This window comes from Vulpes lagopus, chromosome 18 (genome assembly GCF_018345385.1).
Source record: "Vulpes lagopus strain Blue_001 chromosome 18, ASM1834538v1, whole genome shotgun sequence".
Classification (NCBI taxonomy): domain Eukaryota; kingdom Metazoa; phylum Chordata; class Mammalia; order Carnivora; family Canidae; genus Vulpes; species Vulpes lagopus.
The window spans coordinates 11,464,264-11,476,700 of NC_054841.1; the positions used below are offsets into that span (position 1 = coordinate 11,464,264).

The 12,437-nt window shown below is 41.4% G+C and overlaps 1 protein-coding gene across 1 annotated transcript in view; it reads left to right on the forward strand.

Moving 5' to 3' along the window:
- The window catches only part of B4GALT5 (beta-1,4-galactosyltransferase 5), a 76,444-nt gene that overhangs the window by 49,222 nt on the left and 14,785 nt on the right, over positions 1-12,437 (forward strand). The window contains exon 2 of the mRNA XM_041732719.1: positions 6,899-7,033. Coding sequence (XP_041588653.1) covers positions 6,899-7,033 — 135 coding nt within the window. The remainder of the gene's footprint in view (positions 1-6,898; positions 7,034-12,437) is intronic.

Genomic DNA, 12,437 nt, shown 5'->3' on the forward strand with positions numbered 1-12,437 from the left:
AGCCACTCTCCTGTCCCTTGGAAACATGACTAGTTGCTGGTTTCTTTGTCTGGGTCCTGTACTGCAGATAATCACAAGGACTGTATCTTATTTATAGTTAACTTTTTATCCACAGAGCAGAGGGCAGTTCTTGGCACATAACAGATGTATAATGAGTGTTTTACCTGGTTTGCCTTTTGTATGCTTCTTTTTATAAAAATGTGTGAGTGTATAAAATTTCACCTCGTTGCTGAAACAGCACACACATGTGTGCGTGCACACTATTAGCGCTCTTTGCTTTTTTTCATTTAAAAAGATAACCTTGGAATTTGGTTCGCATATTTTCTTCATTCTTTTTGGGGTTTTTTGGAGGGGGTAAATTTTATGGAAATATACTTATTAAAATGTTCACAAATAAGTGAACAGCTTGATGAATTCTTATGAAGTGAACACGCTTGTGTAACCAGTGCCCAGGTCAAGAAATAAAAAAAAAAAATACCAAAGCCCTGTTTCTGCACTGCCCACTCCAGAGATACCTATTCTCCTGACTTCTTACACTGTAGACTAGTTGTTTAGACTTTATGTAAATGGAATAATACCATGTGTTTTTTGATGTCTTTGTTCTACAGGATGTATGAGAGATCAGTGTGGTTGCATGCAGATTGTTCATTCTGGTCGCTATATAGTATTCCAAGATTCAGATAAGCTACACATTTTTAATTTGTTCTACTGTAGATGGACTTGTAAGTTCTTTCCAGTTTGGAGCTATTTTTAATGGTTCCTCACTCTTTATGGCCTCATAGTGCTTTATCATATGAATGTACAGTAATTTTTTCAACCAGTCTTTTTTGGATGAACATTTAGGTTTTTCCCAGTGGTTTTTTTATTATTATTATAAATAGTGTTGTACAAGGTTTTGTTGTGGTTTTTTAAAGATTTATTTATTTATTTTTGAGAGAGAGTATGTGTGCATGCAAGTGGGGAGAGGGGCAGGGGGAGAATCTTCAAGCAGACTCCCTGCTGAACAAGAAGCCCCATGGAGAGCTTGATCTCTACCTATGAGATCATAATCTGAGCTGAAACCAAGAGTCGGACGCTTAACTGACAGATGTCAGTTGTCCCTGTCGTATAAGGTTTTGAATAAACTTGTGCATTATATTAAGGAACATGAAAAAAAAACTGTGAGGAGGGAGAGTACCAGAGAACACCTTTGGGGGGGAATTAATCTATGTAGTGGCTATGCTGAATTAATAAAAAGGAATTGCTTAACTTTTCTTAGGAATAGGTTGGGGAACGACATTTTGGATTTCTCCCATAAAGGAGAAGGAGCTAATACAAGAGAAGGACTTGGAATCCCAAACCTATGTCTTCTGGGCACAGCTTAGTTCAGAAGACTCAATTGTTTAGTGTCCTAGCTCACTTATTCACATATTGGTTGTACATCTTCTATGTTCCAGACACACTGTTCTAGCCACCAGGGGCATAGCTCCTTGCACTCATGGAACTCACATTCTAGTGAGGAAATAACAGTAGAATGGCAAATAAGAAAATGTGTAGTATGTCAAGTGGGAAAATAAAGAAGGGACGTTAGATTGGGCTGTTTGTGTGTGTACATGCTTGTGTGCATGTTGGGGTGTTTGTGTATTTGAGGGTAAGACACAGATCTTTAAGAGTGGTCAGGAAAAGAATGACTTTCTTTTTCTGCTTTTAGCTTACCAAGCCAGATGTAACAAACATTAAGAATACACATTTTTAGGTTAAAAAATTATGAAATCTCTAAGTATAGAGAATCTTGTAATTTTGTCTTTTCCTCAAATTATTTTGCCCCTAATCTGGAATGTTAGGTCCCATTATCTTGTGAGGAATTTTATAAGTCAGAGTCATTTATTACTATGTGTGTTCAAGTGAAAATCATTTACCTGATTCATATGGATATGGAGGCTGACCGGAATTCTAATGGAAAGTAGAGTATGTCTTCCGGTTAGGAGACCCAGTGCTTTGCTTCCAGAAACGCTCCAGTTAATGCCATGGCCCAAGGCTGCTTACATTGGCACCTGGATGGAAATTTCCAATTATGTAAACCTGAATGGAGCTTATTTTTCTCCACTGCATTATGGTCATGAGAGGTCCCTCAACCTAGATACTGGGGCTGGATAGTAATTACGATTTCTTGTGGAAGTGTAAGAAAGTAATTAGTAAGCCTGAGTTTGTAGTAAATGTTATTTTAGCATTTATCACCCTGCTTTATAATTTCATATTTGTGTCTGTACCTTATTCTGTGTTGTCTTACTTATCCTTGGCCCCCTGTGGCCAGTACTGCCTGTAAAAAGTACCCAGGAAAGCAGGTGCTCGGTAGATACTTGTTGACACAATGAAGGACTTAACAAGTGTGTGCCGATTTAAATTAGGGTGTTTTTTTTTTCAGCTGTGATTCAGCAACCAATGATAGAGACCATATTATTGGAAAGAACTGTTTTCCCAAAAACTTCAAAATGATGTCCCTTTCTCTGTTTTTTTTTTTACTTCACTGACCATGTGACCTTGGGCAAATGACTTATGGAGGACTAGGCTTCCTTATCTAAAATAAAAAATCAAGATGATATCTACCTTACAAAGATGTGAATTTTAAATGAAATAATTTAGATCAAAAGCAATGTGTGTGCATATGAACTTCCTAGCTTAGACCGGATCCACATGCCAATTTAGTAACAGGACTTTTAATGGGGATATTTGTAAGGTCCTGCGGTTTGATCTGTATAACCAAGTGCCTGAGCACAAAAGACGAAAGAGGCAGCTTTAGCAGCCCATATTTAGAAAGAATGGAGGATTTTTGCCTCCAGCAAGCTTAATATGATTCGGTGTGACTGCTGTTTATCCATGACATTCAGCAATTATCAGTTGATTACCCACAAATAATGGCAACTTCTAAATTCTGTTAATAGAAATGTCTAAAACAGAATTTCCCAAAGTTCTGCAGGGAATCATTTGATGTTGCTTAGTTAATCATCTGGAGGAAGTAGGGCTGGTTTGGGACATGGCTGGTTTTAGATAGTTGAACATCTCTAGTGTAGAATTTCTTTAGCCTTGTATTATTCTGCATTGTGAATCACCAAGAGGGGGTCTAGTGGACCACTCTGTAACAGATGGAGGAGGGTTGCTGGTGGTCCTGCTTGTTTCTGGGCGCATCAGCCTGCACCTGGACTGCTCTGTGAGCATGGCACCACTTCTTGTCAAGTGAAGACTGCTGGGCCAGTATCCCCAGGCCAGCAGCCAGGATGTGGAGGAGGGGCACACAAAGGACGATGGGCTGCCTAGCCTTGGGAGGCGGGGCCGGGTTAGGTGGGTGGAGGGAAATTGAAAATGCTGTCTTGGGCTATTCCAGGCGGGAGAAAGGGATTTGACTGTTCTGTCAAGAGGTGGAATGAGAACCAGTGGGTAAAAGTGATTGGGAAACATTTTGGAACCAACCCAAAGTAGGATTTTCTTCGAAGACGGCTGTGTTTTACATACTGACTCAGTCTTCTTGGAAGGCACGGTTGTGGGGTTGGTGTGGAAGCATTAAAGGTGTTGAAAAGTATTCTTCACAATCCCGTCCAATCCTGAGGCTATGAATTTGTGTTTATTTTCTTCCTCACCCTTTTATTTTTTTCAGCATTGTGCTAATTCCTGTAGATAATCAGAAAGAGCATAAATAGGTGGTTTATGTACATTTGTTAATTGAATGACAACCCTAACATGTGAGATAGCCAACTAAGACAAAATATAAACAAAAGGCACATTTTTTAATAATCTGTAACAGTACTGCAGAAATTTGAGGAGGACCGAAGATATATGTAAACTGGGGGTTGAAGAATTAATGAGATTTGCATGGCAGACAGGGGAGCGGAAGCCCCTGGATGGAAGGCTTTTGAGCAGGAGCAGCATGGATAAATCTGTAATTAAGAAAGATCCATCTGGCACCTTTGTGGAGGAGATAAAGACTGCCTTCTTAGCAATAATCATGTAGACCATGTGGGTACCTGAAATCTTTGAGGGATGAGCGAGGTCTTAGAGCTTAGTCCTTTGAGCATAGATATACCTGGTGCAAGGTCCATTGCTCAGCTGACCTTGGTGAAGCTGCATGGAGAACCTGAGATCTAGAAATTGTAAATTGAATAGTATTACTGGCCTCTTAGGACAATTATGAGGATTAAATGAAATAAAGAATTACATAATTAAGGGCTCAGTGTTACTCATTATTTATTACGTAGCTGAAGTTCTCTAGAGCCATCGTTCTGGAAATGTCCTCAGACCCTCCACATGCACTTATGAGCTTGATGCAAGTGCAAATTCAGGGGCCCCACTTGGGATTCCAGAATAGAGGGAGGGAGCGCCTGGATGGCTCTTGGCCTCATCTCAGGTCATGATGGGGGGGGGGGTGGTCCTGGAATTGAGCCCTGTGTTTGTCTTCGTGCTCAGTGGGTAATCTGCTTTTCCCTCTCCTTCTGCCCCTCCCCCTGCTTGCTCGCTGGCTCCCTCAAATAAATGAATAAATCTTCAAAAAGTAGGGTAGGGGTGGAGAATTTTAAAAGAGGAGCCAACAGCAGTGTCCTTTGCAGTGCAGAAGATAAAAGTATGAAGAAGACTGAACTTTAGAGGAAGGGAAGTGGTATATTTTTTGCAGTGCCCAGCTAACAGTCTTACATGAAATGTTTAGTATTTGTTTCAGGGATCCCTGGGTGGTTCAGAGGTTTAGCACCTGCCTTTAGCCCAAGGTGTGATCCTGGAGACCCAGGATCGAATCCCACATCGGGCTCCCTGCATGAAGATTGCTTCTCCCTCTGCCTGTGTCTCTGCCTCTGTCTCTCTCTCATGAATAAATAAATAAAATCTTTAATAAATAAATAAATATTTCCATATTCTTTTTTTTTTAAGATTTTATTTATTTATTCATGAGAGACAGAGAGGCAGAGACACAGGCAGAGGGAGAAGCAGCCTCCATGCATGGAGCCCGAAACGGGACTCCATCCTGGGTCTCCAGGATCACGCCCTGGGCTGAAGGCAGCGCTAAACCGCTGAGCCACCCGGGCTGCCCTTGTTTTCATATTCTTGAAGACAGCTAGTTTAGTATTATGTTGGGGATAGAAGGAAGATTTCAGGGCAGTTATATGTAATATGTATAATGTACTTACTTTGTAGCCCAAATGTTAAAAAAAAACAAAAAAAACCCCGTGAAACCACATTAGAAATTCGATACTGGATGGAGTTTAAATCTTCTGTTTAGGGATATTTCTAGACTGTCTTACCCCTGTGACCAGGCACTGTGCTATCTGCTGTAGATAAAAACTGAGATGTGGCTCTTGCTTTTTACTGGCTTCACAGAATTTTTTTTTAAGCATTTGGAGCTATCTTTTCCCATAACTTTCCTGGCCATAGAGAATAAATACTCTTATCTGATCTCTACTCTGCCCCTGCCAGAAATTGACCTATGGTTGTCTTCCAGTTGCTGCAAGGCCTACTTTGAAACTACCTTGGTTCTGAGAGCATTATGAACATTGACTTGTCTTTTATTATTTTATGGCTCAGGATATACCTTAGAGATCATTGCTATCCTTAGGTTTATGTCCCTGTTTAATGTGGGCAACCTGGGGTTTTCATGGAGCGTTTTGCCAGTTGGTCTGTCCCCATCCCCACCCCTGTCACCAGTACAAGCACCAAACACAGTAGCTTGAAATAAAGTAAATTGACATCTAGGGTTCATCCATTTAGTCATTATTTACTGCGCATTGTGTACAGGACACTGTGATAATAATGATGAAGTGGTTCAATAAAATATGTCTTGTGGAAGAGCCAGGACAGCCTGAGGCCATGTGTATCAAGTCTGGCAGAGTGGCCCAGGCTGTTGGTAGCATATCTGCCTGAGGCCTGGTTGGAGGGCAGCCAACGGTCCAGATGATCTCCAGCGCACACCGGAGTTTGGATTTGTAAATGTGCCACCCCTGTAAGACACGCCCCCTTATACAGTGGTGAAGAGAAAAGTGGGTAGATTAGAATGGCTGGTTAGGAAGCCGTCTTTTAAAACCTTACAGTTCCTTGAAAATGGATGGCATGGTGTTTGAGATTGGAAGGGGGAATACAGGAACTCTACTGAGTCATCTTTTTGACTCCCTCATTTCACATCTCAGAGACACTTCAGAAAAACTCAAGTGGAGTTCCTTCCCTAGGGATGACAATGATTGGACTGTTAAGCTGAATAATCATGTGTTTAAGAATGAATTTTTTGTTCTGTTTTGCTTTTATTGAAGTATAGTTGATGTATTTGTCTCAGGTGTACAACGTAATAGTTCAGTATTTGTATATATTATAAAGGGAGTGTGTTTCAATTGACACTGGGACCAAACAGTCTGTTCTCTTCCCGTTGCTTTGGATTTTAGGGCCGAGACCAGATCTGGACCTAGATGTTTCTAGTAGGCAGAATGATCATTGCTTTCCTTTCTCTGAGGATAGCCAGTGAGCACTGGGGAAGTAAACTTAAAGTGAGATGAGATTGTTTTTAATACTTGTTTTAATCAATCCATAAAGGTTTTGTGATCATCACAGTGCTGGGATACAGACTGGATATTTGAAGACTTGGTGGAATATAGCTTTTTTAATTTATGGGTTTTGTTTGGGTTTTTTTCCTAAAACTGCCGAATACTGACAGAAATTCCCCTTAGTCCAACTGAGCTACCCAGGAAATGTTATCCTGGAAACATAGAGCCCAGTATGAAAAATAGAGGTAAGGCATTTTGGGATTTTAGAACTGAAATAAGTTGTTTTTTTTTTTTTTTTTTTTTAAAGAAGGAAACAAGGAAAGCCCAAATATGTTTGTTTTCTTGTTTTGTTTTAATGATTGCTTTTGAATTCACGTCTTTTTCCCCTTCCCTTTTGTCTTCTGCAGTGAACACCTACCTCTTCATGATGCAAGCTCAAGGCATTCTGATCCGGGACAACATGAGAACTATTGGCGCTCAGGTTTATGAGCAGGTGGTTCGCAGTGCTTATGCGAAGAGGAATAGCAGTGTGAATGACTCAGGTATATTGTTAGTAGAAAAGTGGTCTGATTAGAATGTCTCCTCCCCGGGCAGCCCGGGTGGCTCAGCGGTTTAGTACTACCTTTGGTCCAGGGCAGGATCCTGGAGACCGGGGATCGAGTCCCACGTTGGGCTCCCTGCATAGAGCCTGCTTCTCCCTCTGCCTGTGTCTCTGCCTCTCTCTCTCTCTCTGTATCTCTAATAAAAAAATAAAATCTTAAAAAAAAAAAAAAACTATTAAAAAAAAAAAAGAATGTCTCCTCCCCACAAAGGTAAATTTGGTCCGAATAATTATTTTGATGGGAAAAAGTACATTATAAAAGAGAGAAGGTTTTGCCAGTCATATTACCTCGTTACTAAAAAAGAGACTTGCAAAATGAATCCTTGTTCATGTTGCTGACAGTATATTAAGGGTGGCTGGATAGCTGCAGTTTCACTCCTAAGACTTTTCAGGGTAGAAGAGGTAAGGAGTATCTTTTAAGACCCCCCCCCCCCCTTTTCTTTTCAGTGGTCTAGCTTCCAAGAGAGTACCAAAATGAAGTGTATGTTTAGGACACCAGCAAAACAGGAGCAACCAAAAGCTGTTTCTGGAAAGAATTTGATTTCAAAAAATGTTCCCATACAACCAGACTTCCTTATTTAACGTATTTAACAGCTCAACGTTGTGGGGTTGGTTTGTTTTGTTGCATATGGTGGTGTTAGTGGTGGTCCATTTTATTTTCATTTTTATAGATTACTTGTTTATTTATTTGACAGAGCGAGAGAGCAAGAACACAAGTAGGGGGAGGGGCAGAAGGGGAGGGAGAAGCAGGCTCTCCACTGAGCAGGGAGCCCAACAATACGGACTTGACAATGTGGACTCAGATCCCAGGACTCTGGGATCATGACCTGAGCCAAAGGCAGATGTTTAACAGACCGAGCCACCCAGGCGCCTCTCCACGGTATTTTCAAAGCAAATCTGGCTCTGCTTGCCACACTGTAAGAGCTGCTCCAACTCTTTTCTTCCTGTTGGACTGTACTTGAGTTTGGTCAGTCCAGTAGGACTTGTGTACCTTGTTTATGAATGCTTTGAGACTTTAACAACTTTCCATTTCCTAATAATCATATAATCTAGGACAGTCTCCACAAATTAAAAAAGCAATTTCTGGAAAAAGTTTCATTGTTCACCTGGTTTACCTTCCCTTGTCAGGTGTGGTTTTCATCCTGTGGTTTACTGCTAGCTACATGGCTGAGTTTGGTGGTTAGAATCATTCAGCTTTGCAGAAGGCTTTTCAGACTGTTAAGCTAAAGATAGCAATGACGGACACAAGAATGAACATTTCTGCCTTCTCGATCTTTGGAACTTTTACCTGTGGCTTTTATTATCTTATAAGCAGTAATTATATAAAGAGGAAGAAAGAACACAGAGGTTAGATGGCTTGCCTAACATTATATTAAAAGAACTTGCTCCTGAATCATAGTTTTGACTCTTAACTATTTTTATAAACGCTAAACACAGCGAGTTCTTCACCTTTGAAAGCTGTCTTTTTTGTCTCTCTTTTTAACTCTTCCAAAAATTGAACATAGAAAGTATTTCCAGATGGTTAAATGGGACGATCGTGAGGCTTCTCCTATCTGGCCAGGGGCGATTTTTATTTAAAAAATAGATTCTGAGATTTTATTTTGCTAAGCATTTGTGATTTGCCTTTTATTTCTTTAACTGAGAACTAGTGTGCTTTCCTCACTTCACTCAAGCCTAGTGCAGTATTCTGAGCATCGTTTAAGAAATATTCTTTTCTCCAAATCAGCCCTCTTTTCTAATGTAGTGAGTCCTGTGATTGTCCAGAGCTCACTGTAGAATGTGAAATTGCTTTGCAAACATTGCAAATGAGAATTCTGTGGTGCTTGGGATCTCAGGAGAAAGCATTGCCTCTCAGAGAGCAGTGAAATTCTTGAAAGAATTGACCACATCCTCGTTTATCTTCAGTCTGCCCTGCTGGCCACTTTAGCAACAAAGGAGTAGAGTTAGCAAACTGAAGCTTTAATACTTCTTTTCTTCGTGTTTGCAAAGAGCAAGTGATTGACTTTTCAGAGTTTTTCAGCCAAATTGTGGTTTCAGGGGACAATTACCTGAGCTCTGAACCAGACCTGGAAGAGGAACCAGTAGAGTGCCTGAGGTCTTGGGAGAAGACTGAGCACACTTCTGTTTCCTAATTCATCGTATGTGGCGGCGTTAGACTTTGCAAATAATCCCCACACACTATGTCTCCTTTGACTCAAGCATGGCCCTGTCCGGTAGGCAGGATTTTATGTGTCTTCTACTTCTGTGTAATACAAATAACTTGGGGGTGTTGGAGTGATGGGTCATATGACTTTTCCTGAATCCCGCCCCAAACCTGCTTCTCATCGTGTGATGAAACTAGGGAGTCCTTTGCTTCTCCAGAGCTCTTTCCCCTGATGAATCAGTGAGGAAAAAGGAACATTTGTGCTGCCATGACATTTATCCAGTCCAAGTGTTCATGCCTGGCCAAGGTCAGATGATGCTAGGACTTCAATCTGGGCATTTGGCGAAGTAGTCTGTTTTATCTCCGAAGTTAGCAGGGCGCAAGCAGGATTCCTGTCCCTTCACAAGCACAGGATCTCACTGACTCCCTCAGGGCTTATTGTCCTTGAAAACCAGGTAATCAGTGACTTGCACCCTTGGAAGGCATATCCTGGGACTCGTTATTATTTGACTTTACGTGTGTTTATTTTCAAACTATAATACACCAAAATACTTCTTGCCAGCATCCCTCTGGTTGGAGTAATAATCCATTTTGTATTCATGGTATCTATTTCCCTTATAAATTGGAAGTCTTTGCTATCAGGGGCTGTCTTACTATGTGCTAGACAGTTTACTTGCATTGCCTTGTGGACTTGTCATAGGAACTCAGTGTGGTAAATGCTGTGTTCCCACTTTAGGGATGAGAGGGCAGAAGCACCCAGGAGTTATAGGACTTGATGTGGCTGTGGGGTTGGGCTTGCTGACCTCTAGGAACCCACAGTGCCTTCATTGCCTCTCCAGTCTGTGTAGCCCCAGCACAATTATACTGCCTAGCACATAGGCCCCTCAGGAAGTGGTTTTTGAGTGCATGAGTGAATAGATTTAACAAGAAAACATTTTATGTGTAACCTAATTCCGAGATTACCATCTTAATTGGCTTCTGTGTTGTTGGCACATCCTTGGGGAGTAGAAGTATTAAAAAGGAAGTAGTATTTCACTGGCAGTGAATCCAGTTCACTGGATAAAAACCCACCATTTTTATTCATTTCAAAGTAGTTCTCTGTCTGTCACGGTCAGAGGGAAGACTCTGGGCCTGAAGCTGCTGAGATGGTTGGGTGACTGTCATTTCTGACCTGACCACTCCCTCCAGGAGCCATTGGGAGGCTTGACAAAGGTAGCAGGACTGTGGTGGTCGCAGGACTGAGGTGGTCCTGTGAGCTCTGCTGCTGCATGCACCCTGGACACAGTGCTAGGGCATGCACCTTCGATCTGCGGCCTTCATTAAGCCAAGTGTAGCTGAAAAGCCTTGTGTGACGTTTAAATAATGCTAGCTTTCTTTACCTTTGAAAGCTAAAATGGTGATTGTCTAATAAGAATGCACTTTAGGGAATGAGGACTGTAAGACAGGAAATACACCTGATGTGATAACTTAGAGAAGCAGTTTCTTGTCACCGAAAGCCATGTGTGTGTGAGATTGGGAATCCTGCAGAGCTTCCTGTGAGTAGTGGCAGAGATGCTCAAAAGAACATTGGCATCAGAATAAAATTCTCTGGGTTCATCTTGTCCAGCCACTTAGGGTTTTTTTTTTCTTTTTAAAGTTATTTCTGTTCTGGGGTAATCTCTACTCCCACAGTGGGGCTCAAACTCACCACCTGAGATCAAGAGTCATACATCTATTGAGCCAGCCGGCGGCCCCCCTCCCCCCCCCACTTAGTCTTATAGATAAGGTGAGTAACCACTCACCTGTCCTTTCTCATTCTTAAATATGAGTTTGGAGGTGTCATTCTACCTGTAACTTTCACCCAGAGGGACATTTCTTACCTCTATATATACGTGCATACACACATATACACAAACCTCCTCACACCTCTGGCCCAGACCCTCTTACAGTCACGTACTCAGAAGAATGTTCTCTTGCCCACATCCTTGGAAACAGGTCTGTTGCCATAAGCAAATAATATGAATAAAGTCATAAGGTGTTTGGTAATATATTCAGTGAGCTAGATATTCTTATTCTTTCCAGTTTTTAGATGCTCAGCCCATGAGCATTCCAACGTCTGCTCACTGAGCAGGTGCAGGGTCATCCTTAGGCATGCTAAGTTGTGAAAAATGCTAATTCTTTATATTGTACAGATATTCATTCTGATGACATTTTTCTAGTATATATAAATTTCCACATTTTTCAAGCAGAGAGGCAAGTGTTTGGTCTTTTCTCAAATGGAAAGGGAAAGTGGTCGTTCTTCCTGGAATCTATTGGTCAGCATTTCCCTGTCCCTGCTCAACTGGGTTTAGTAAGATAAGGGAGAAGGCAGATTTTTGCCACCCCTATGTATTGGGGTAGCCATCAGCCTGAGTACACATGGAAAAACCCTTCCAAGGTGGGGCTTTAAAAAATATCAACGCATGTACCCCAAAGGTTCTTATTTAATTAATCTGGAAAATAGCCTGGGCATTATTAGGATTTTTAAAAGTCTCATAGATGATCTAATGTGCAGGCGTGGCTGCTGAACCACTGGTATAAAGCAAAGTTGAATAATCAGGCCATCTGAATTTGTAGGTAGGAAGGATATCTGTTGTTTTTCCATTTTATAAATGTAGAAGCAGTGCCTTCTTTGCCCTTCCTACCTCCCATGCTGGGAGAACATGTCCTGATTTAAAATAGATTACACTTAAATTAAAAAATAAAGCCATGGCCATAGAAATTCATCAGGCTTGTTTTATCCTGCCAGCCCCTCCCTTGTTCGGGAGGGATGCTCTGTAGAAGAGGAAGAGGAAGGGGCGCCTGGCTGACTCAGCCAAGGGAGCTTGTGACTTGGCATCTCCGGGTTGTGAGCTCAAGCCCCTCACTGGGTGTAGAGATTACTTTAAAAATCAAAATCTAAAAAAAAAAAAAAAAAAGAGGAAGAGGAAAAAGCTGTCATTTGGAAGTGCCCATTTCTGGGCAGCTGGAAAGGAGACCTGGCACCCCACATTGGCCAGGCAGCTTTACCGGCTCACAAGCCGTTAATTTCCTCTGCCTCTTCCACTTCTTTAAAAGGTTTCTACTGGTGAGAAAGCAGGTTTCAATTAAGTTTTTTTTAAAGATTTATTTATTTATTTATTTATTCATTCATTCATTCAGAGAGAGCGAGAGAGAGGCAGAGACACAGGCAGAGGGAGAAGCA